The sequence below is a fragment of the Bubalus kerabau genome, chromosome 18, assembly GCF_029407905.1.
Source record: "Bubalus kerabau isolate K-KA32 ecotype Philippines breed swamp buffalo chromosome 18, PCC_UOA_SB_1v2, whole genome shotgun sequence".
Lineage (NCBI taxonomy): Eukaryota > Metazoa > Chordata > Mammalia > Artiodactyla > Bovidae > Bubalus > Bubalus kerabau.
This window is the reverse complement of record NC_073641.1, coordinates 35,252,869-35,279,009: the sequence shown is the minus strand read 5'-3', so window position 1 is coordinate 35,279,009 and position 26,141 is coordinate 35,252,869. Positions and strand designations below refer to the sequence as shown.

Genomic DNA, 26,141 nt, shown 5'->3' with positions numbered 1-26,141 from the left:
TAAAGAATCTGCTTGCCAACCAGCAGACCCCAGGTTTGATCCTTGGGTCAGGAAGATCCCCTGGAGAAGGAAGTGGCAACCCATTCCAGTATTCTTGACTGGGAAATCCCATAGATGGAAGAACCTGGTGGGCTACAGTTCCTGGGGTTGCAAAAGAGTTGGACATGACTGACGAACTAAACAACAACAACAATTACGCCCTGTTGGAGCAGGAAGTAATCTATAAGGTTATGATTTAAATGTCACTAGAAAAGCTCTCTTTAACCAAACTCTTTTTTTCTAGCTCCCACAACATATCCTGGCTAAAACACTCAGTTCAGTTCAGTTCAGTCACTCAGTTGTGTCTGACTCTTTGCAACTCCATGGACTGCAGCACGCCAGGCTTCCCTGTCTATCACCAACTCCCAGAGCTTACTCAAACTCATGACCACTGAGTCGGGGATGTCATCCAACCATCTCATTCTCTGTCATCCCCTTCTCCTCCGGCCTTCAATCTTTCCCAGCATCACAGTCTTTTCCAAGGAGTCAGTTCTTCACATCAAGTGGGCAAAGTACTGGAGTTTCAGCTTCAACATCAGTTCTTCCAATAAATATTCAGGATTGATTTCCTCTAGGATTGATGGGTTTGATCTTGCAGTCCAAGTCACTCTCAAAAGTCTTCTCCAACACCACAGTTGAAAAGCATCAGTTCTTTGACGCTCGGACTTCTTTATAGTTCAACTTTCATACATGACTGCTGGAAAAACCATAGCTTTGACTAGATGGACCTTTGTCAGCAAAGTAATGTCTCTTCTTTTTAATATGCTGTCTAGGTTGGTCATAGCTTTTCTTCCAAGGAGCAAGCATCTTTTAATTTCATGGCTGCAATCACCATCTGCAGTGATTTTGGAGCCCCACCCCCGCCCCAAATAAAGCCTTTTCCTTTTCTGTTTTAGCCTATGAAAAGTCTAAAACACTGCCTCACTTAAAAAATCCTCAGTGAAAGATGGCACATTGAAATAAAGTTCCACAATTCCTTATCCACAAACTCAAACTCTAAATGACACTGAAAACTGGAATTTTGTTTCTTAAATTTGGTTCCAACTTGGTGGAGAAACTCAAACTGAACTGTTTTAAAGCTATTTGTTGTTATTCAGTCGCTCAGTCATGTCCGACTCTTTGTGAGCCTAAGGACTCTAGCATGCCAGGCTTCCCTGTCCTTCACCATCTCCTGGAGCTTGCTCAAACTCATGTCCATTGAGTTGGTGATGTCATCCAACATCTCTACCCATTCTATGTAGTGTGAATATGCATACATTTTCTTGAATAAATCTTAATAGGTTTGATTGTGGACTACTATCATGGTAATGCTTTTTTCAAATCTGAAAAATTGTAAATTCTGAAATATGTCTTGCTCTATGGATTTGAATAAATGGTTATGAACCTGTGTCACAAACTTTTTAATAATTTGGCTTCAATTCATTTATGGGATTGTTTCCCTGGAGGATAGAAACCTCAGATCTAATTCCTTAGTGAATGGGTCTTTTAATGGAGGGTAGGAAGAAAACAATTTTTCACAGGGAAGCAGGGTCACAAAGTTGCACACACGGACTCTGTAATCTCCCTAACTGAGGAGAAAGAGGTAAACCTTCTCTCTATATTTGCCCAAGGAGTGAGCGCTTTCCTGGACATTTCTGTCCCCTTTTATTCTACCCTAAATCCTAGCAATGCTTCAATTGGCTTGCTCAATTACTGGGTCAGGTTTTTATATATAATCACTCCATTATTATTTATTGCATAGTTTTGATTATCTTAACCATAGTTATTGGGGACCAAACCCTCTTGGGGGAATTTTCTCCTCTTCATTGGCTTCTGCTTAGGGCTTTGATCCAAATAAAATATGATTTTCATACAAAATAATACTATAATTGCTAATTTTAAAAATTTCTCCCATAAAAGTTCTATGTCTTTTCCAACATGGAATACTTTAATCAGATAATCATGAGATACTGAGAAATCTATTGTGCATGTAAGACTTTCTATAGATGCTCCCTGACTGGAAAATAGGATATCTCTGCTCAAAATAGGGTTCAGGGTTATTATTTTTGGAAGGAGAAGTATCATCTTTATAATTAACAATTAATTTGTAAACTATTTAACTAGCATAGCAGAATCATGCTCTAGGCCAAAATTTTTTTTTTTTTTCTTTTCCTACTAAGAAGCCCTTGAACTGAATGTGCTTCAGAACTTTACTTTGATAGAGTTTATCTTATTAGGGAAAGATGGAGTTCTTTTAAAAGTAGAATTGCTCACTGAGCTCTTTATAAATCAGTCTCATAAGCACATCCTTAAAGAGTCAAAACCATTTCATTTACTCCTAAAGCTATCATTATCCAAATAAAAGTCCCCATTAATTCTCTTACTTTAATACTGAGGTCACCCATGACGACTTTGACTGCTTTTTCAATTGAAGTGATATGATCCCTCAGCTCAGGCTCTGAAAGACACAGAGAGAAATTGAGAGGCCTGCTTCAGTAGGGGTACAGTACGTTCTGGAATTGTTGAAACCGATTAGAGTTATGGCACATAATTTCAAAGTCTCTTGTCCTTAACATTTTATGTTGTTCCCTTCCTTCCTACCTTCTCCTTTTTCAACTCTTTATAGATGTTGACTGCTTTTTTGGTTCTCTGTTACACTTTGTTTAACCTTGTTTAAGATTCTTAAGTGCAGTGAATACATCACACTTAATGGATTAGCCTTAAATTTTGGAGACCACCTCAGGTTTCTTCTGCCAATTCTTCAGTAAACCACAGGGCAAACTGAATTTTTTAAAATAAACTATTATTTTGTTGTACAAAAATGAAAGATCATATTTTATTGAACCTAAGGTATCAATTTTATGAGGCATCATTAGTTTATATTGCACCAAGAGTGAAAAACTATAGTGGCTAATGATAATTAAAGATGCTATCAATTATAAGATGCATTCTGAAATTGCAAAAATAAACAGTTTTTGGAATTAATGAAAAAATGAAAATTTATTAAATTCTCTTTTCTAAAAGTACAAATTTTTAGAACACTGTGCATTCTTACACCCACCCTCAGTTTATTGGGCCACTTAACCAATACCTCCTTTCAATTCCAGATTCAATTCTCAAATATTCTATTCCTTTACTGACTGCATCCATAAATGTCATGAAAGAACAGAGGTAACTGGAAATGCCTATTGAAACGAGTTGCCAGTCCAGGTTCGATGCACGATACTGGATGCTTGGGGCTGGTGCTCTGGGACGACCCAGAGGGATGGTATGGGGAGGGAGGAGGGAGCAGGGTTCAGGATGGGGAACACATGTATACCTGTGGCGGATTCATTTTGATATTTGGCAAAACTAATACAATTATGTAAAGCTTAAAAATAAAATAAAAAAATAAAAAAAATCACATATTATCCTAAGATGGGTGCTATTATTAAAAAAAAAAAAGTAGTAGATTGATTATAGACAACTAAGAAAACCTAGCTTTACTTGAATATGATGTTCTGTAAACTTCCCAAAGACACAGTATTGAATCAGAGACGATGCACAGATTTCAATCTGCTTCTTAATACAAAAGAAACAACTCTGGTGTCATCCCTATTCTTACCCTCAGCATTGATAGCCGATCTTAACAAAGTCAAGATTCCCATTCGAATGGCTTCATTATTATTTCTCATTTGTTCATCAAAAAAATCCATCAGATCTGCAGGGTTTGAATGGGCTGTGGGTTTAAGAAATACTGGAGTCAAAAGAACTCATTTTCACCTTAGGTAAAATTCTTGTGAATGGGAAGACGATCATTCTATGAGAATTGTCAAAGTCACCCTTTGGTTGGTAATCAGATTTTATTAGGCCCATACTTCTTTAGTATACAGAATTTAACAGTTTGGTCCCTAAGAGAGCTAGGCCCACTTCTGTTCATACCTGTGAATGTAACCTTATTTGGAAATTAGGTTCTTTGTAGAGAAAACAAGTTAAGATGAAGTTGTATTAATTCAATATAGCTGGCGTCTTTATAAGAGATGGATAGAAGACACAGACAGAGACACAGAAGGAAGCCTTGTGAACATGGAGGCAGAGATCAAAGCCATGCTTCACCAGCTGTGCAGCTGGTGGGGGTAGGGAGGAAGCAGGGAAAACTGAAGAAAGGTCTGGATAGAGTGGACGGGTTTGGGCTAGAAATGATAAAGCAAAGTAGTTAATTAGGCTGGCACATAGAGAAATGGAAAGTACAAAAACAGAGGGGCTGATTAGGAGAGAACTAGACCATGCTAGACGGCGAAGGCAATGGCAAGCCACTCCAGTACTCTTGCCTAGAAAATCCCATGGATGGAGGAGCCTGGTAGGCTGCAGTCCATGGGGTCGCTACGAGTCGGACACGACTGAGCGACTTCACTTTCACTTTTCACTTTCACACAATGGAGAAGGCAATGGCAACCCACTCCAGTGTTCTTGCCTGGAGAATCCAGGGACGGCGGAGCCTGGTGGGCTGCCGTCTGTGGGGTCGCACAGAGTCGGACACGACTGAAGCGACTTAGCAGCAGCAGCAGCAGCAGACCATGCTAGAAAGGTATGCAGTGAGGTAGTGGAGATGACACATTTTGGAGAGGGTGCAGGTGTGGGAGGTATAGGGTGTCCTCGGCCCTTGCCCTGAGAAACTATATTAGAACCTAGTTTTGTATCCTGACCCCGGGACCTTGGTGTTTCCTCTGCAACTTGTGTCAGGCTGTAGATTCTAACATAGTGATGGGCAGGATTGTGATGTGACAGCAAAAAGAGAGTGAAGGCTGGAGAAAATGATAAGGGATAAACATCAAAAGGTGACAGGGAAGAAAAAAAGGGTAACATTAGTTTGATAGAGTTTCTAATAATCACAAATACCAAGAAAAAAATGTATTTCCTAGCCTTAGGGTTACCAACTCACACTGGTTTGCTTGGAAATAAACCCAAGCATATATGGTCAATTAATTTTCAACAAAAGACCCGGGAATATCTACAATGCAGAAAGATTAGTCTCTTCAGTGAATGGTGCTGGGAAAAGAAAGAAATCTGATTGTTACCTCAAAAAATACAAATGCACACAAATTAAATCAAAATAAATTTAAAACTTGAACATAAGACCTGAAACTGTAAAACTTCTAGAAGAAAATATAGAGACTAAGCTTCTTGACACTGGTCTCGGCAATGATTTTTTGCATTTGATTCTAAAAGCAGAGATAACATAAGCAAAAATAAACAAGTGGGATTCCATCAAACCAAAAAGCTTCTGCTCAGAAAAGGAAACCATTAACAAAATGGAAAGGCAATCTATGAAATGGGAAAAGTAATTGCCAACCACATATCCAGTAAAAAGTTTATATCCAAAATATGTCTGGGACTTTTCTGGTTTTAAAACTGAAAGTTCTAATTTCCCGGAAATCCTTCAGTCCTGGGCAGATCGGGATAATTGGTCACCCCACCTAACGGCACTCCTCAGAACAGGTAGGGTATGAAAAAACAGAATAGCGTGAGTCAAAGGAACGTTTTGTGTGTATGTGTGAAAGTGACGAATGTGCAGTTTGCTCACACTTCATCCTTGTTGTCATCACCCCTCTGAGACATTTTAATTAAAAGCCCACTGGATGCTGAGTCTTACCTAGAATGAGGAAACAGTTTGAAGCTTCGATTTCGTTTTCTTTTTCTGGAGGCTCTGGAACTCTGCACACCTGAATGAGAAGAAAAAACATTAAGGGGCTAGATGTGAAACAGAAAACTGGTGACAACGGAACAGACTCGACAGCATGGTCTTCTTACCTGGCGGAGTAAACTGATGAAGATGGCCTTCCTCAAGGCCTTCGGAAGGCTGACGTCGTAAAGGACTGCTGCGGTCAGTATCTGTCTTAGACTCTGGAATAAAAGCTCTCCAAGGTTAGCTGGAGCCTGCCTGCGGAGCGGCAGCCCAGAATGTGGAAGGCAAATGATCATGGTTGTGAGGAGAACATACCCCTATCCTTCCAGTGGTTACCCGTTTTCTTTAGTGATTCTGGCTGCCTTACCTTGTTCAGTGCTCCTGCAGCTTGAACAGGAATTCCTTTCCAGAGTGTCTGCCACCTTAGAGGCCTACTGCTTCTCTACCTCATATTTCCTGGGAGGTATGTAATTCAGCTGCCCCAAAACATGTCTGAGTTCCTTAACCCCTCCTGAGAATGAACATCCTTCAGGATGATCTTTGGACAACCGTGGGAATCACTTTCTCTGATGTGGCTCTCACCTGAGTGACATGAAAGTCAATCTCTTTGTCTTTGTACTGGTTAAGGAGCCACGGGACCTGGCCCAGGGCGTATTCACAGAGGTCTTCCCGATGGAGCAGCAAGCTTACTGTGGGGCCGTGAGCCTTAATGATGGCCAAAATCTGCAGAGGCAGCAAACAGATACTTAGAAAAAGTATAATACTTAATTATGCTTTACATAAGTATACTATACTTATGTATATTATATTATATTTGTGTATATTATGTATATTATACATATTATTTAGAAGTATAGTATATTTATGTAAAGTATAATATATAATTATATATTAATAATATAAGATATATAATAACTACTCATTGGAAAAGACTCTGATGCTGAGAGGGATTGAGGGCAGGAGGAGAAGGGGGCGACAGAGGATGAGATGGCTGGACGGCATCACCAACTTGATGGACATGAGTTTGGGTGAACTCTGGGAGTTGGTGATGGACAGGGAGGCCTGGCATGCTGCGATTCATGGGGTTGCAAGGAGCTGGACACCACTGAGCGACTGAACTGAACTGAACTGAACTGATACTTTACATAAGTACATAATAAAATATTTCACTATGTTTTTGTACATTTCTCAGTATACCAGGAAGAGTTTTAGATACCTCCAAAAACCTTTTCTCACTGCTTTCAACCAAACAAGGTTTTTACAAAAAATATTGAAGCTAAGATCACTGTATTCATTGTATGAAGAGTTATATTTATATTTGTATCTACATCCATATCCATATCTATGCTCATTTCAATGTTTGCCCCTCTCTTCTATTTCTTTAATCTCATTCTAATGGTCAGTTTATTTTACTACATTAACAGATTTATTAAAAACTTTTTCTCTTTCTTTATTTTTTAAATCATGAAAGCATGATAATAGCACAGTTGCAGGAGACTTGGAAAATACAGAAGAATGTTACATGTAGTTCCACTATATATTACAATTATTTTTTTAAGTAAGCATATTAAGATTTTTAATTGGAGTTTCAATATCAAACTCTCAAAAACTAATAGAATATACAGAAAAGTAGAAGGATATAGTAGATCGGAAAAGCACCATGAGCCAATCAACATAATTAAGGTTTAAATAATTTTCACACAATAGTAGGATACAAATTCTATTCAAGTTCCCACAGACTAAATTTTTTTTTAATTAAAATTTTTTTCATGAAAAATGTTTAATTTTCTTCAGTATTCCTCTGAATATTATTATTATTATTCTGAATAATATTATTAAACATCATGGTGTTTAAAATGTCAATAATCTAGAACATTTACTTATAAGTTTATTTTACAAACAACATGGATTTTTTCTTTTTAAATGATCTTTTATTGGGGTATAGTTGCTCTACAATATTGTGTTAGTTCCTGCTGTACAGGAAGATGGATCAACCATATGTATATCTCCTTTCTTTTGGACTTCCTTCCCATTCAAGTCACCACAGTGAATTAAGTAGAGTTCCCTGTGCTATACAACTAATGAGAATATACTAACAAATTAAAAATCTCCCTGACATGAAATATTCTTTGATTCCATATCACTTCAACCCCACTGTTATTCTCACCCAATTCTCTTTCTCTTTTCTTGCTTGCATATCAAAGTTCATTGAAGGAGTGGTCTGCCTTTGCTATCTCCACCCCCTACCTTCCATTAATTTCTCAGTCCACAATACTCTGTCTGGCTTCCACATGACATGAAAAGTGAACCCACACAAAATATAAATGCAATATATATTGATGATAAAAATTTAAAAATCACAAAAATTAGGATGAAGCAGAAAACATAGTACCCAGAGTACTCATGGATAGGCACTGCTTGGTACGTTTTTTCTTTACTTGACCTTTTCCTTTCTTTTTCTCTATGTATTTTAATTTCTTAAAAACTGACATCATTCTTTATAGTTCTATATTCTGCTTTCTCTACCTAATATTATATAATTTTTATCAATTAGCTATTTTTTCCTATAGAGCAAACCATCTCAAAAGTTAGTGGCAGTCACAGAAAGGAATAAAATTGTGTCATTTGTAGTGATGTGGATGAACCTACAGTCTGTCATGCAGAGTGAAGTAAGTCAGAAAGAGGAAAACTCTTTGCATATTGTATATTGTAATATACAATGCAATAATGTTGTATATTAACACATATACTTGGAATCTAGAAAAATGGTGCCAATGGACCTATTTGCAGGACAGGAATTGAGATGCAGATGTAGAGAACAGACTTGTGGGCACAACGGGGGAAGGAGAGAATTGGATGGATTGAGAGATGAGCACAGACATATAGACACAGCCTTGCATAAAACAGATAGCTTTTGAGAAGCTGCTGTATAGCACAGGGAGCTCAGCTCAGTGCTCTGGGATGACCTACATGGGTGGGATGGGGTGGGAGAGAGGTTCAAGAGGGAGGGGATATATGCATACACATATCTGATTCACGTTATTATACAGCAGAAGCTAACACAACATTGTAAAGCAATTACACTCCAATTAAAAAATTAATAAATTTTAAAAAGCTTAGTGGCTAATAACAATAACCATTGATTTCACTTAAGACTGTATGTCAGCTGAGAGGTGGTTCTACCACATTTCCATGCAGAGGACATGTTTCAAGATTTTCCTTATTTGAGCACCATAACAATGGCCTCTGTAGATCTGCCTTTGCTTTTTGAAAATCACTCCTTAGTTTCTAAGATCTCATTCTTCTTAAGTCCTTCCAAGTTTTCTTATTTCTTAAAAAACATCCTGTGTAGAATTCAAGGCTCTTTATTCTGTTGGCCAAGATCACCATTTGGGTTTCTTTTGTTTCTGCCTCTTTATATTCACTTTCCTCACCCTACTTCCCCTCCTCCCACTTAACTCACTCAAGTGCCACGTTATCCCATCTCCAACCTATGTTTCAGTGAGTTTCCCCTCTTTAGTGACTGCATCTCCCCAGCAGTAAATGACTTCTAAGCTGCAAGCTCAGTTCTAGTGTCATGGCCTTTCTAGCATTCATCGGGTGTTAAGTGTTTCTCTCCCTGTGATCTCTTATTACTTTGTGCACCTTCTTATTACTTGCCTAACTCTTGTAGTGAGCAAATTTGAATTGCATTTTGCTTTTCAAGTGGCTTCCATAAAAGACCTCTACAGAGTATTTTAAAAATTTCATGTTCGCTAATGATTTCACCATCCCAGCATGTTAAAAAAAATAATAGCTCAAAATATAAAAAAGAAACTAGAGAAGGTAGCTAAATGTTAAATTTTTTATAATATAGCAATAAAGAAATAAAATATAAGTTAGCTTACTTAAAAAATTATAGCAATTAAGCAAGATTAGGATGGGATGCAGTCCATGGGGTCACTAAGAGTCGGACACGACTGAGCGACTTCACTTTCACTTTTCACTTTCATGCATTGGAGAAGGAAATGGCAACCCACTCCAGTGTTCTTGCCTGGAGAATCCCAGGGATGGGGAAGCCTGGTGGGCAGCCGTCTATGGGGTCACACAGAGTTGGACACGACTGAAGCGATTTAGCAGCAGCAGCAGCAGCAGCAGCAGCAGCATGGGATTATATATATGAATGAACTTTGTAATCTATTCTTTATAAGGCATTACATTATTATGAAATGGTCAGTCTCATTCTTTAGATGTCATTTTAATTCATTGTGATAGTCATAGACACAGCAAATTTCTGTGGACTGGTGTTTTTCCTAATCAGTGACTCAGTCCAAATATGGGTTGTGATATAGCTAACATTCCATATATTTTGCTCATTTTAGTTATTTATTGTTCTCTCCACACATAGGCATGTCAGTTCCATGAGAGTGGAGATTTGGGTCTGTTTAATCTCTGCTGTATCTCCAGTATGTGGAATGATATCTGACATGTCATGGGGACTCAACAAATACTAGTTGAAATAAACGAGTAAATAGTGATTTGAAACAGGAAAACCAAAAGACTTAATAAACCAGATAAAATACAACCCATCACTTTCCAAAAGAACTAAGATGAATTATCATGTTAAAAAGAGAAGAGGAAGTTCAATCGGGATGCAAGGAGAGCTAGCTGGAGTCATACTGAGCCCCACTCACTTGCGTGGGCGAGGTCGTGGGGGCCCACTTGTCCATGATATACCGGAACAGCATGAAGATCTTGTCAGAGAGGCGGTTGGCATCCAATCTGGGATAGGGGAAATCTCTCCAGTGGTTGACATACTTGTAAATGGCTCTGCTGAACTTCTCTAGGGCTGCATTTAAAAACAACCACAGACTGAGAAAAATATCAAGAGGGGATGGGCCATAATATAATCTGAGAAGAGTGTACTGATAATTAACAAATGTGTATTAATTTCTATAAAATCTATGACAGTACCAAATGAATTTATATAAAAGTGCTCCAGCCACTTTAGTGAAATGTAAATTAAAACCATAATGAGATACTGCAACATACCATCCGGAATTGCTATTAATTCAGACAGTCATTGTCAAGTATTGACAAGACTAAGGTACAGCTGGTATTTTGACATTTTGCTAGTGAGAGTATGAACTGCTGCAAACCCTTTAGAGAAAGGTTTGACATTATCAACCAAACTTGAACATGCTTTATCTTGGACTCAGAAATTCTGCTCTGAGGTATACAGCCCTTAGATATGCATACATATAGGCACTAAAAACTTGTACAAGAATGTTTCTATTCACTTTTTGGTAACAGGTTCAAACAAAAAACAATCCAAATTATTTGTCAACAGGAAGGATGGAAAAACTATCATATAGACGTGTAACTGTAAACAGAGGTGAAAATGGACTCCATGGACCCAAAACAACATGCATGAATCTCACAAACAGGCAAAGTTAACCTGTGGTGTTAGAATCCACAATTGTGGTTACTCTTGGGGAGGGTGATGATTGGGAAAAAAGATGAAGGGGGCCTCTAAGGAGCTAGTAATATCCAGAGTTTTAACCTGAGTGGAGGTCAAATGGATGGCTGACTTTGTGACAACTCAGCACTTTGTATACTTACGGTAATTATGTTTTTCTCCATGTACATTTTACTTTAATAAAACTTAAAAATCTTGAGCCTGCAAAATATCGTATATATTTTTTTACATTTCATTTCATTACATAATTGTTTTTTCCTTCAGCTCCTCATGCTATCCCTTGTGTTAGATAGCAAAAAATTATAGTTTACTCTCTCAAGGATATGTCACACAATACTATGGAAAAGACGCCGAGTACCTTAGCTTTAGAACTGGTCATTTATTGGTTTATTCCTCCCCCTCCAGACTCTCTCATGTAATCTCATGTTGCTGCTGCTGCTGCTGCTGCTAAGTCGCTTTAGTCGTGTCTGACTCTGTGCGACCCCATAGACGGCAGCCCATCAGGCTCCCCCGTCCCTGGGATTCTCCAGGCAAGAGCACTGGAGTGGGTTGCCATTTCCTTCTCCAATGCATGAAAGTCAAAAGTGATGTTACATTTTCTCAAATCTATTTTGTGCGTGTGATATATACATACCTTATTTGTTTGTATTCTGAAACAACAAACACAACATCTGTTTCTTTGCTGATTGATTGCACAGCTAGATAGATGGCTATTAAATTGTATATATTTTCTTTATACTATAGACATTTAACCTTAACTGGCAGTCAGACAAAGGTTGTTTTAGGACCAAAGAGCACTTAGATAACTTTATAATACACAGATAAGAATTCCCTTATTCATTGCATTGTGATTTCTGATTTTATTTTCTTTTACCTTCTTGGTTATTAATACTGGAGGTAGAAATGCACATAGAGGCACAAAATGTTGTTTTGCTGGAACACAATGTTAACTGTGATGATAAGTGGGGAAAATAAAAAAATATTGAAAACTGCTAATCTAGTATAGTAGTTTGAGTCCTTAACTAAGACTGTCATACTTCACATCTTGTCTCTGTCAAGTATTGACTATGTGATTGCAGGCAAGCTGTTTAACCTTTCTAAGCCTCAATTTCTCATCTGTAAAATGAACTGAAATTGTTATCTGCTCAATGTACTAACTGTGAGGGTTAAATGAAAGAATAATCTAAAAATACCCAAGGCAGTACCCAGGTAGATAGTAAATTCTCAATATTTATCAGGTACAAATCTTACCTTCACTGAGGACAGACAAGAAGAAACAGGCAAAATAGAACAGAGAAGACTTGGATGATAAGTAAAGAAGACATTTCTGACAGCATGGACCTTAAAATACTATAAAATAATAGTCACTGAGATGTCAGTGGTGGAAGGAATCTCAGCAGTCACTTCATTTGTTGTTTTAAGAGGTGAAATTGAGGTTGAGAGAAGGACAGAATCACCTGATGCCTCAGTGACTCATCAGAGGAGAGAGTTCAGGTCTTCAGACTCATCCAAGAAGCCTCTTATTGTTCAGAGAATGCCTTTTCCAGGAACTGGAGGGCATGCCATTCTCTGCAGACTGTTGATTACTATAGATGTCTTTCAGTTTTGGGGTAGAAGGGACTTGTGACCATAGTTTGTATACCCATTTTCCTTGATTTTATGATTGCTTGTGCTTTTATTAGATTATTTACTTATCATTTTCACAATATTGCATTACAAAGAGATACCAAAATTTAGCCCATCTTTTTGGGCTCCAAAATCACTGCAGATGGTGACTGAAGCCATGAAATTAAAAGACGTTTACTCCTTGCAAGAAAAGTTATGACCAACCTAGATAACATATTGAAAAGCAGAGACATTACTTTGCCAACAAAGGTCCGTTTAGTCGAGGCTATGGTTTTTCCGTAGCCTTGGTCATGTATGGATGGTCATGTATGGATGTGAGAGTCGGACTGTGAAGAAAGCTTGAACGCTGAAGAATTGGTGCTTTTGAACTGTGATGTTGGAGAAGACTCTTGAGAGTCCCTTGGACTGCAAGGAGATCCAACCAGTCCATTCTAAAGGAGATCAGCCCTGGGATTTCTTTGGAAGGAATGATGCTAAAGCTGAAACTCCAGTACTTTGGCCACCTCATGCGAATAGTTGACTCATTGGAAAAGCCTCTGATGCTGGGAGGGATTGGTGGCAGGAGGAAAAGGGGACGACAGAGGAAGAGATGGCTGGATGGCATCACCAACTCAATGGACGTGAGTTTGAGTGAACTCCGGGAGATGGTGATGGACAGGGAGGCCTGGCGTGCTGTGATTCATGGGGTTGCAAAGAGTCAGACACGACTGAGTGACTGAACTGAACTGAACTGAACTGAAGAGCTAGTAAGATCTCATAATCACTAGAGAAAGTGTGGTCCAGTTGAAAAAGGAACTAGTAGAAACTGATTACGTAGGACAGTGGAAAGAATATGGACTGTGTGGTCATATAGATCTGAATGCCACATCTCCATCACATTGACTGTCATGACTTTGAGAGAAAATTGCTTAACTCCCTTGACCCTCAGTTTCTCATCTGTAAAATGGGCTAATAGTACTTTGTAGAATTGCAGTGAGGATTGATAGGGGTAACTCTGGGCAGATGGCCTTCCATGTGGAAGGCCCTCAGTAAATAGTAGATACTACTACTAGAAAGGACAAGAGTAAAAGGAAAAATAAGACATTTGCTCCACTTATAGTCTGGTCTTAACAAAGGGGAAACCACAGGAATACCCACCAATGCAGAAAGCACTTTTCATCCTCTCCTCCTCGGTCAGCCTGAGCATGGTTTGCATGGTGAGCAGGGTCATCATCATGAAGGGAATACTCTGGGACACTGCAGGAAGGGCACAAGAGGAAGTTCTGTCACAGCTCCCCAAACCATCATCAGTTAACACGCATTTCAAAGCCGATGAGGTGTGGTGGGAAGCCATTCTGCCCCATGCCCACCCCCCAATGCCAGCCTGTACAGTAAGTTTCCTTCATATGAATCTTCAAGTTGCAAACTTTCAAAGATGAGAATGTGCAATTGCCTGTCCAGTCTCATACGTTAGTTCACGTGTCTGGTATACAATGTCATGTGCAAGTAAACATGTTCTTTACCATCCAGTACTGTAGACAATACAGAAGTACAGCGTTTTTATTCCAAGCCCATCATGTCTGGAAGCAAGCACAAAAGCTGTGGTGATGTAGCTTGGGATCACTGTACTTTTCAAGGTACTGTACAGTAGGATTAAAATATTTTCTTCATATTTTGTGTTCATTTTTAATGTATTATTTGTGTGAAAATTATTATAAACCTATTACAGTGCAGTACTATATAGCCGACCATGCTAGGCTAACTTTGTTGGACTGAATGAACAAACTGGACTTACAAACACGCTCTTGGAATGGAACTCAGTCACATCTGGCAGACTTACTGTAGTTAGAGCACCTTAAAATAAGGTGCTTTCTATTAGTTGTCTGTACCTGTTGCTTCTTGGCAATTACTTTGGATAATTATTTTGTTAATGTTCATCCCTCCCACCAGAACTTGCCTGTATCCCCAGAGCCTAGCACAGGTGATAGGTGCTCAACAAATATGTTAAATAAAGAAAAAAGCATCCTAGGAAACCCTTACTTCATGTAAGAATTGAGTGGTTTGCAGAATATGGCTTGTGGAAAATGTGCTTTTGCAAACATAAAGCCAAATGAAAGGAAAGGTGAGGATGGGAGAAAGAGTCCAGCCAAATTTAGAGCAGCGTGGACCCATGGCTGGAGGGCAGGCCCATCCAAGCTTGCAAACAGCAGCCCAGATGGGTCAGTATTTCTTTAGTACAGAAGGAAGTAGGAGAGACACTCCCCCTCTGCTGTTTGCTCCCATTTGGGTTTAGACAATTAAAATGATGGTTTCCCAGGGAAAATGTGGAGGCTATTCCCTCTGTACCATAGCTGGTTGCCAGTTCAGCCAGGGCAAGCACAACGAACTCGTTTGGTAGCTCCAGAATCCTGAAGTTACTTTGTACTTCATACATTACAGAGTTGAAGTCATGTGCAGCAAGAGACACCAATACCTCCCCAGCTAGCATTCTGATTTCTCTGAGGATCTGAAGAAAAAAAGGAAGATAACAATGACAACCAGCATGAATCAGCAGAGGGGAAATAGTTGACATAATATTTATAAGTTCTCTACCTTTTCAATCAAGGGAGAATAGGCTGTTACAAACCCTGTGTGGAAGACTCTAGGGTAGATGTCAGCAGCTGGGAAGCGGAGGTGATTCAAAAGCACCTCAAAGCCAGGTTTTCATAGAGTTCTTGTAAGCTTGAGGCAATGCATATTTTCTAGCTAATTAATCAGGTACCATGAACTTAAGATTTATGTTTAAGTGATATGAATTACTGAAGGGAATGGAGAAAGAAAAATGGGCTGGGAGTCCAGAGCTTTGAGTTTTAGTATTGTCCTGATCTAATTATCCTTAATGTTGGAGATATTTGGAGGGGCCTTTGCTTTTGGTAATGGTGAATGAAGTCAATTTGATCCACTTTCCTGCTGAGGAAAATAAAAAGTGCTGGGCAAGATTTTAAAAAATATACTCGTAGAAACATCAAAGACAATCACAATATAAGGTGGAATGAATTACTGAATTGAAATCTGGACAAGACTGGAAATCCAGAGATATGAACTTTGCCTTTGGGACTGCTTTGCAGCTTTTTGGGACAATAGTCAGAATTCAGGGCCAACCAATAGTGAGACCCTGGTCATCCTATGTTTTAAGAGCTGCGTTCATATGGAAGGTTAAATTGGCTCTCCATAGACTATAGTCCAACCTTGAGTCACGGAAGTTGCCCAGAAAAATCCCAAGCCTTGAAATTAGATTTCTTGTGCCTTGGCAGGTAAACAAGTGAAAATCCTTTTTGGAAGGAAATAATGTAAGACTCAAACTACTTCTACAAATAATTTTTCAGACACAATGCCTAGTATACATGGACAATTAGGCATATGAAGAGATAGGAATTCACATGGGAACCAAGAAATTTGGGTTCTAGTTTATTCATTCTGTTGATTGATAGCTGTGTTACTTTGCAAACAATCTCGCTAAGCACCAATTTCCTTACCTAAAAGTGAATGGGATATTCTAAAACTTTTTGAAGCTCTACCTTGGTTTCCTCATCTGTGATGTGGTAAATAATATCCAAGTTTCCATGAAAAACAAATATAAGTGATCTATGGTCCTTGTAGTGATGTAAAAAAAGTTTATGGATGTCTACATGGGTGCAGTTGCGTCACATAAAGACCTGTTGCTGGCCCTGACACTGATGTATCATTAAGGATCAAACTTACATTGTCATCTCTCATGTCCTTAGAAGCATAATAAATCAACCTTTGGACAATTGCATCATCCAAGATGTCGGTATTCTGAATAATGGAAGTGAGATGACCATAAATGTCTTCCTGTGAACATACAAAGTTATACACAGAAATTTGAGTTGCAAAACTAAAAGAGTCAGAATATGTCCAGATGAATAAAACCATTAAACTAAGCAATGTATCCCTATGAGATTTTATATATCCTAATTGAGGCTTCCTTAACATAATATAGGCTTCCCAGATGGCACAGTGGTAAAGAATCTGCCTGCCAATGCGGGAGACCCAAGAGACGTGGGTTTGGTCCCTGGGTCCTGAAAATTCCCCGGAGTAGGAAATGGCAACCCATTCCAGTATTCTTGCTTGGAAAATTCCAAGGGCAGAGGAGCCTGGCAGGCTACAGTCCATGGTGTAGCAAAGAAGTGAACATAACTGAGCACACATGCATCTTTAGGAATCAAAGGCTTATAGGTAAAGCAAAGTTCATTCTAAAACCTGTTTTAATATGATCATATTTCTAAGGCAATATCTAGCTGAAGGCAGGGATGCGCTACTTGACATACTAAAGTCTCTTGAAATTCTCTGTTGTAGGGCCCTCAGGGCAATGGAAATGCCATCACCCTTATTGTTGCTTTTACTACCAAAGAGCACCTATAGCATTAAGGAATATGATGTGATTCCCAAAGAGGCTGAAAAGTTATGCAACTTGTTCCTAAAGGGGATTTGTAAGCCCTTACTTCATCTATGCCTTTGTGGAGGAGAAGTTGTGAACTCCTTTCCACAGAGCTGCAGCCTCTGGGAACTATGTGGCTTGAGCAGATGTTGTGTGTAAGGGCTCTTCTCAATCTCTTAGATGGCCACAAGGCCTTTGGCAGATGAGAGACTGGTCTGAAATCTCCAAGAGCCTCAGGCATGTTATCTTGAGGTACTATGCCTGTGTTTAAGGTGTGAGATAACTCACTTTGCCTACAGGATTCTAATATGGAGTCAGGGTTGAGAACCACTGGATTAAGAGATAAAGGTGTAGGCACTGCCCTTCACAGGGAGGTTACACTGAATAATGATTAGGAGCATTATTTTGGAGTCAAATGGGCTTGTCTACTGTTCTCAAGCAGGTTATTTCTCTGGGCCTCACTTTTCTTAGCTGTCAAATGGAAATAACAATACCTATATCACAAAGTTGTGAGGAGTGAGCATAATACAATGCATTATTGTTTGGAAAGAATCAAGTGCCCTAGATAAGTGTTCTATGAAAGATAGCACTGTTATTTTATGAAAGGTTATTGAAGCCAGAGAAACCTTCAAATCTCAGAGAAATTCATCTCTATTTGTGGAATAGCATACAGATGGGTCGTTCACTGTTGTTCGCTAAGCGCTGTCCTTCTCTCTGCGACCCCATGGACTGCAGCACACCTGTCCTTCAGTGTCTCCCGGAGTTTGCTCAAACTCATGTCCATTGAGTCCATGATGGACACACCGGTCATTCTTTGTCACCCCCTTCTCCTGCCTTCAATCTTTCCCAACATCAGGATTTTTTCCCGTGAGTCAGTTCTTCCCAGCAGGTGGCCAAAGTGCTGGCGCCTCAGCTTCAGCCTCATTCCTTCCAGTGAATACTCAGGGTTGATTTCCTTTAGGATTGACTGGTTTGATCTTTGGGAATTTTCTCATAGGAGCCCTCAAATTCCTTGCAGGTCATTTGGTCCTGTCCAAAACATTCATAAAACATTTGGTCTGCACCAAAAAATGTCTGCTAACCCTCAGAGTACACAGGAGTAGGCTCTAACCCATGTGGTTGTGACTCTGACATCCCCCTCTTTCCACATCTATCTGCATAAGGTTATGGAAGGGGACATTCTTTTGCTAGCTTCTACAACCGGATACTCTGAATCCTCAAATGCCAAGTGTCATGGTGGAAACATTAAAATGCCTTCCATGAAAAGTGCATTTTCTGAAAAACTGAATACCACTTAAGAAGCCAGAAAGAAAAGAAGAAGTTGAAGCAAAGAAGGATGCCGATGAAATGTTGCAATAACTGGACTAGAAAAAGTGAATGGGGAAGAGATTTTTCTCTGTTTTCCTTACCTTGCTAATATTATCTTCCTTGTTCAGCATACCAAGAGTGAGGTTAATATCTCCCAAAATCTCTAAAAATGGATGGGAAAAGAATTAAATATGGCAAAAACCAATACAACATTGTAAACATTAAAAAAAAAAAAAACACATGCTGAAATGCCCTCCTGTTAATTACTTTTCAGTGTTCACATCTCTCTCTTTCTCTTTCTCTTCTCTGTCTCTCTCCTCTCTTTTTCTTTCCTTTTCTCTCTCTTTCTTTTCTCTCTCCCTCTCTCCCTTCCTCCTACTTTTCTCCTCTTCCCTCTTGACTGCCAGATCTTTGATGGCAGGAACAGTGTCATGTATATTTCATATACTTGACAATAGAAGATGCTTTGTATTTTTTCTTAAAAACCTAAATTAAACACATAGGGGAAGACACAAGATGCTATGTCCCAATTAATCCCTCCAGTCATGTAGGTATCACTCTATATCCTCTTCAGCAAGGCTCAGCTCTCAGATTCCATGAACTGAGCCCCTTATGCCTGACTTGAGTAGGGGAAGGCAGGAGTGTAATAGAGCTGGTTATTTTCTACCTCCTTCCTCCGTGCTCCCCTCTATCCTATTTATTCACATCCTCTTTTTCTCTGACTTCCCTTCTGGGCCTGCCAGCTCTTTTGGTATCATGCTCATGCAACCTTGTTCTTTTCTGAAAATGATCCAAATATTTTTGACTTGCACATTCCAGGCATTATTTGAATAAAGCACGCTGGAAAACTGAAAAGACATATTTGAGTCAAGGGAACTGAGAAATTTCACACCACACGGCAAGTTGGTAGGAGGGATCTTTTTGGATGTAATGATTTTCCATAAGCCTCCAAATCAAACAACATCACCCTTTCATACAGTCGTTTTTGGCAAAGCAGAATATTTGCAAAGGACTCTGCCAGCACTGAAGATTAAACAAGAAACTGCCTTTGTGTTGTAGCCACTTTCTCTTCAAATAGACTATACATTTTTAAAGAGGTAAAACACAATCATCTCTTAGGCTCCCAGTCCATCATTGGTCCTTTATAATTATAATTTATAATCTGGTGATTTTTATTATTTTGGAATAAAAGGAGAGTGGAGAGAAACAATCTTACTTTAATATAATTTTTCATAAAACCTTTCAGGTGTACAGATCTCCCTAAATCATGCTCACTATTCCCCACCATACGTATATGGTCACACAGACACAAAATATCTAACTCCTCAGGGTCCAGTGATGCTTACCTGCAGATTCCTCCATGTCCTCAGCCATGTCTTGGCTGTTTCAGGCTCTCTAAGAGACAGCACCTAAGTATCAGAAACAGTAAGGCTAACAAGTCCAAGAAACAGGTTTGCAATTTTCTCACATAAGGCTCACATAAGGGTCTCTAAATGAAAGTCCCTCCACCACTCGATTGGCACAATGCTCTGGAAACTTCCAGCGACGGGCTGCTGCTGAGGAAAATGATGCTGTATTCTACCACTGGGACATTTTCTTGCTTCTGAGCTACTGCTGACCAACAAAATGGCTTCATCTCACCAAATAGTGTCCTTTTGGTGGAGACCAGAGTATCTGAGAAGGAAGAAATTAGAGACTGAAACTCAAACCATTTTGGTAGACCAAAGGAGTTCTTCTCCTTAAACGTGGGTCCATTGATCACAAATTTGGAAATTGTTTTCAGTGGTCACTTTACTGGCCTGGTGTTGGTCAAAATTTTATGGTGACCTTGTTGATTGTTCTACCTGGTGAAAGTCAGTCACACAAACTAGGCATGGTCAGTGGACTGGAATGCCCACCACGGGCAGTTGAATGGAATGTCCAACTGACAGCAGAAGAGCCCAGACCTTCTCAGCCTCCCTCCCCATCCCCTCTGTCACTGACTTGATCTGGATACTGCCCTCACTCCAGGCTCAGGCTTTTTTCCTCTGACTTCATTCTCTCTTCTTATTTTCAAGTCATTCTTTATCCAGATCTCCTGGCTATAATACTTTCAACTTTACTAGTACTTCTGTTCTCCACGCACCGCCAAACTTAAATCTATTCACAACTTTCAGTGTATGTCCAGATTGTATGTTAAGGTGGTAGATGTCAGAGGAAGTGGGAGTGGGGTACCAGCAGTCTGTAGGTCTGGGTGTGAAAGGGGCTGAGGAGAGGGGCCCAGGACAAGTCTCAAATTCTGCTGCTTCTCCAGCTATCTTCCCCTCATTAAGGATATTTCAGATTCCAAGGCTGGATGCTTTGGCCTAAACCTTTGGACTCATTGTCCTTCTTATAGGTATTTTCACTCTGGATCTGTTACAGAGGTCTTCAGTAGGCTGGTGATTAGAAGCATTTTCAGCTTCCCAAGTCAGCATCACTGTTTCTCAAAGTGTGGTCCATAAGTGTGTTATATCAGGAATCACCTGTTGTCCTTATTTAAAAATGTTCATCCTCAGGGACACCTCATACCTGCTAAATTACAAAGAGGCTTGGAATTTGTATTTTTAATGAGTACCCTGACTGATTCTTAGGTCCACTAAAGTCTGAGAAGCACTTGCCAAGATCTTTGTGCAATCATCCATTAGTGGATAATTGAAAATTTAGCACTTACTTGGAGGCTTTTCATTGTGTTTTGGTGAGAATAGCAGCTGCTCATCTTCAGAACAATGACTCACTCACCCATTGGAGGATAGGCTAAGAATTAGTGGCTCAGAGAGGTGATGAGGTGTTGAGAGGAAACTGGAATCTCTTAATGTCTTATAGCAAAACGAAAATGTTAGAAATGATGTGCTTTTAGAATCTTAAAGAACACTGTGAAATAGAATCAATACTAAGACAGTGATTCAGCTGATTGTTACAATCAATTTCTTATTCTTTTCATGAATGGTGGCAAATGATTTTTTTGAGTGTGTGTACATAAAGATTTTATTGATTTCACAGAGATTAGGGAAGTTAGGAGATGATTGATTTATACCGACTTTGTAATTTATTTATCAGGGCAATCAAAACAACTTTTTGTTAAATGTTCTTTCAAATAGAGCAATTTACTCATAGATCTCTCTTTTCATGAAGTAGTGTTGCAGATATATTAAAAAAAGTCATTATCCTATTATTTCCTACTTTTTGTGCTAAGCTAGCACAATATGGGTTTGATTTCTCTGAAGCCCTAGTAGCATCCTAAACCCTAATTCTCAAAGCTAATGGGATGGCATGTGCTAATTAATGATGTATTGTTTCTAGATGTTTGATTGCAGGGGAGTTGATGTTCACCTTGCTAAAGAACTAGGGTGTCTCTCTGGGTATGGTGTAACCATCCCCTTTCAGTGTGACTTGTCAAATGATACCACTCAACCCTATGTGTACTATGGGAGCACTATGTTCCCAAATACAGTGTTATTGGACAAGGATATTAATAAGGCAGTAAAGGAAAAATATAAGGCTATGTGAGAATAGATATGTGAAAATAATATAAAAATATTATAGAAATTAAAATTTTATGAAAATCAAATTTTACATTTTTGTGGTTTTAATGGTTTCATTATAGAGCACAATTCCTTAAACCTTAACACAAATCCTTTTGTTCTTTAAATGAAATATTGAATCTTATAAAAGATATCAAAAATGAAATTTAGGCTCTGAATTTTTGTTAGTTTCATGATATAAGCCTAATCTCTTGTACTCTAGCACCCAGAAGGGCAAGAAATATGAGTTGGTAATTTCACAGACAAATTAAATATGCCTTAGTTTCCATTTTCCTCTTTTTATTTCCCCTTTTTAATTTTCCCTTCCTTCTTTCCTTCTCTCTCCTCCTCTCTCCTCTCCCTCTTGTCCTCTTTTTGCTCCTTTCCTCCTCTCTGGTGTCTCTTCTGTCTCTTGCTTCTCTTCCTCTTTCTTTGCTTTTTCTTCTTGTAGGAAGCAATAACAACTAAAGAATGATGTCCAGTATAGTTCACTGTGGTTCAATTCAACACACATTTACTGTCTCCTTGTTGGGCAAGAAGCTCCATGATGGAGGTGCTTGAACGTATCATGAGGAGAGGCTATGCTGTAACCTCAAGGAACTTGCAATCAGAGGGGCGAAGCCATCGCATTGACACAGCTGACTGACAAGTGACCCAGTGCAGCGACAGTTACACTAAAGGCATAAGCAAAGAGCCCAGATGGGTTGTGAGCTCTGTCCAGAGCCCGCGGTAGTGCTTGAGACAGTCTATGTGACAGTGCAGACGAGTCCTCTGAATAACGCACAGAGGCACACAATTCCTCTTTCTTCTAAGTAGAAGCCCACAGGCCTTCTAACTACTCTATTTTGTCATCAACATGAATAGTAAACATAAGTAATAGCATTTCTTGATTTTTTATTTATGTAACAAGATTTAGACTGCTACTCTTTTCAATGCAAATGTAAAGTATTCAGACATGATACTATGATAAAATATACATTCAAAATTCTTTCTTTCTTCAGAGCGGAATTCACATAGGAAACAAAAGTGAAATGAAGAAATAGTATGAGACTTGGAGTTTAGGAACTTGGAGTATGTCCAAATCCTACTACAAATTAGTTGTTTTACTCAGGGAAAAATCAATCTCTCTGGACTGAATTTGAGTTTTTTAGTAGCAAAGATGAAAGGATCTGGTTAGTTAATCTGAAAATCTTTCCCTGTATGAAGCAACTTTGTTTTTACTTTCTCAGTGAAACCAAAACCACGCACAGTGTTGTTTTGCATTTCCAAACACTAAATGTATAAGGAAATGACAGAGGATAAGATGGTTGGATGGCATCACCAACTCAATGGACATGAGTTTGAGCAAACTCCAGGAGATGGTGAAGTACAGGGAAGCCTGGAGTGCTGCAGTCGATGGGGTCACAAAAAGTCGGACACGACTGAGCGACTGAACAACAAATGTATAAATGAATTGTTTAGACTGCCCTTTTGTGGACAGGGAAGTCTCACCCTCTCCCCCACATAAACCCAGCACGGAACCTTCCTTCTTCCTTGCCCTGATGGCAGCAGCGATGTTGGGCAGTGGTCCCCAATCTTTTTGGCACGAGGGACCGATTTCTTGAAAGACAATTTTTCCATGGACTGGGTCAGGAAGATGCTTTCAGGATGATTCAAACACATTACATTTATTGCGCACTTTATTTCTATTATTATTATATCAGCTCCACCTCAGATCATTAGGCATTAGATCCCGGAAGTTGGGGACCACTGATGTAGAGAGAGTAAGTCGGAGGAGCATCTAGGGATTGAATACAAGGCAGCCATTGCTATGGACAGCAAGGGAAGGCACGTGAACATGTTCTTGCAAATGACTGACTTCAATTAGTGATTCTTGATTAATAACCCTCAGGAGACATTAGTTATGAATTGCTAATGTGAAACATGTATAAACAGCAGTTACTCTTCTGTATGTTATTAAGCATGCAGCATTTAAAAATTGAGACTATGGTTTTAAAGTTATCTCTCAGAAATTCAGAAGAAGCTTAAGAGTTTAGTCTTGTCAAGGGAACTTGCAGATGGATTTATAAAATGGCTTCACTCTCAAGTGACAGGTGATTTAAACTCCTGCAGATGAGTAAGTAATTTTCTAGCAAATTCTTTCCCCTTGGGCTTCCCTGGTGCTCAGCTGGTAAAGAATCGGCCTGCAACGCTGGAGGCCTGGGTTTGATCCCTGGGTTGGGAAGATCCCCTGGAGAAGGGAAGGGCTACCCACTCCAGTGTTCTGGCCTGGGAGAATTCGATGGACTGTATAGTCCATGGGGTTGCAAAGAGTCAGACACGGCAGAGAAAATTTCACTTTCTCATAGTAGGCATTTCTATTATAGTTTTATTACTAACAGATGTCAGGAGAAGAATACAGTCTGTTTTGTAATTTGGAGTAGTGACAGACACGACAGGAGCCCTTTGTACCCCTCTTGTGGTCTGGCATCACAAGAGTTTGCTTTCTGCTTTCTGGAGCCTGTTTGCCCATAAGAGATTTTAGAAGGACTAAATTTTAACTGTCAGTGGCTTCTTGGACCCTCTGGTTGCATTTTTTTGCTGTTTGCTGTTTGTTTATTCTCTAAGTCATGTACACATCTTTGCAACCCCATGGACTACAGTACACCAGGCTCCTCAGTTCTCCACTGTCTCTCAGAATTTCCTCAGATTCATGTCCATTGAGTTAGTGATGCTACCTAACCACCTCATCCTTGGCTGCCCCCTTCTCCTTTTGCCTTCAATCTTTCCCAGCTTTGGGGTCTTTTCTAATGAGTTGGATCTTTGTGTCAGGTGGCCAAAGTATTGGAGCTTCAGCCTCAGTCTCAGACCTTCCAGTGAAGATTCATGGTTGATTTCCTTTAGGATTGATGGATTTGATCTCTTTGCAGTCCAAGGGACTCTCAAGAGTCTTCTGCAGGTTGCATTAGTGAGAAATACAACATTATCTTTCTGGTTGAGGAATTCACCTTTAACAGTTGCTAGATAATTCAAAGTAAGATTCTTGCATTACCTCAGTGTTTCAGAATGGATTACTTGGGTTCTGTAACTGCCCAAGTATATAAATCTTAGAAGAAAGAATCATCAGTACATTTTTAAGGGATAGAAAAATAGTTCTAAAAATATACTGTGATATTCTTTTCAATTGTTTCATTCATTGTGCTCTTATATCACCAACAAATATTTCTAATTAAGTTCAGTTCAGTCACTCAGTCATGTCTGACTCTTTGAGACCCCATGGACTGTAGCACACCAGGCTTCCCTGCCTGCCACCAACTCCTGGAGCTTGCTCAAACTCATGTCCATTGAGTCCAACCATATCATTCTCTGTTGTCCCCTTCTCCTCCTGCCTTCAATCTTTCCCAGCATCAGGGTCTTTTCCAATGAGTCAGTTCTTTGCATCAGGTGACCAAAGTATTGGAGTTTCAGCTTCAGCACCAGTCCCTTCAATGAATATGCAGGACTGATTTTCTTTAGGATTTACTGGTTTGATCTCCTTGCTGTCCAAGGGCCTCTCAAGAGTCTTCTCCAACACCAGAGTTGGAAAGCATCAATTCTTTGGCACTCAGCCTTCTTTATAGTCCAAGTTTCACATCCATACATGACCATTGGAAAAACCATAGCTTCGACTAGATGGACCTTTGTCCTCAAATTAAGTTCTGCTGTATTAATTTTTGTAATTGACTGTTTTTTACTTTAGAGAAAAATAAATTAAAAGTATCATCAAAAAGAGACAATTCCATTGCCTATGGGTGATTATCTTGTATTTAGAAAATCCTTTACTTTGATTCTGAAGAAACAAATGGGATTCTGTTATTTTTTGTAATAAGTAATCTTACTTATGGCAGAAAGTAAAGAGGAACTAAAGAGCCTCTTGATGGAAGTGAAAGAGGAGAGTGAAAAAGCTGGCTTAAAACTCAACATTCAAAAAACTAAGATCATGGCATCTGGTCCCATCACTTCATGGCAAATAGATGGGGAAACAATGGAAACAGTGAGGGACTTCATTTTCTTGGACTCCAAAATCACTGCAGATGGTGACTGCGGCCATGAAATTAAAAGACTCTCCTTGGAAGAAAAGCTATGACC

General features: G+C 39.3%; 1 protein-coding gene across 1 annotated transcript in view; it reads right to left on the bottom strand.

Moving 5' to 3' along the window:
- The window catches only part of MROH2B (maestro heat like repeat family member 2B), a 76,427-nt gene extending 56,561 nt beyond the window's left edge, over positions 1-19,866 (bottom strand). The window contains exons 1-11 of the mRNA XM_055555317.1: positions 19,839-19,866; positions 18,594-18,655; positions 16,488-16,598; positions 15,093-15,252; positions 13,905-14,003; positions 10,357-10,511; positions 6,266-6,406; positions 5,809-5,901; positions 5,651-5,720; positions 3,623-3,736; positions 2,403-2,476 (exon numbers count right to left, since the gene is read on the bottom strand). Coding sequence (XP_055411292.1) covers positions 2,403-2,476; positions 3,623-3,736; positions 5,651-5,720; positions 5,809-5,901; positions 6,266-6,406; positions 10,357-10,511; positions 13,905-14,003; positions 15,093-15,252; positions 16,488-16,598; positions 18,594-18,655; positions 19,839-19,866 — 1,107 coding nt within the window. The remainder of the gene's footprint in view (positions 1-2,402; positions 2,477-3,622; positions 3,737-5,650; positions 5,721-5,808; positions 5,902-6,265; positions 6,407-10,356; positions 10,512-13,904; positions 14,004-15,092; positions 15,253-16,487; positions 16,599-18,593; positions 18,656-19,838) is intronic.
- Positions 19,867-26,141: the final 6,275 nt, after the last annotated feature.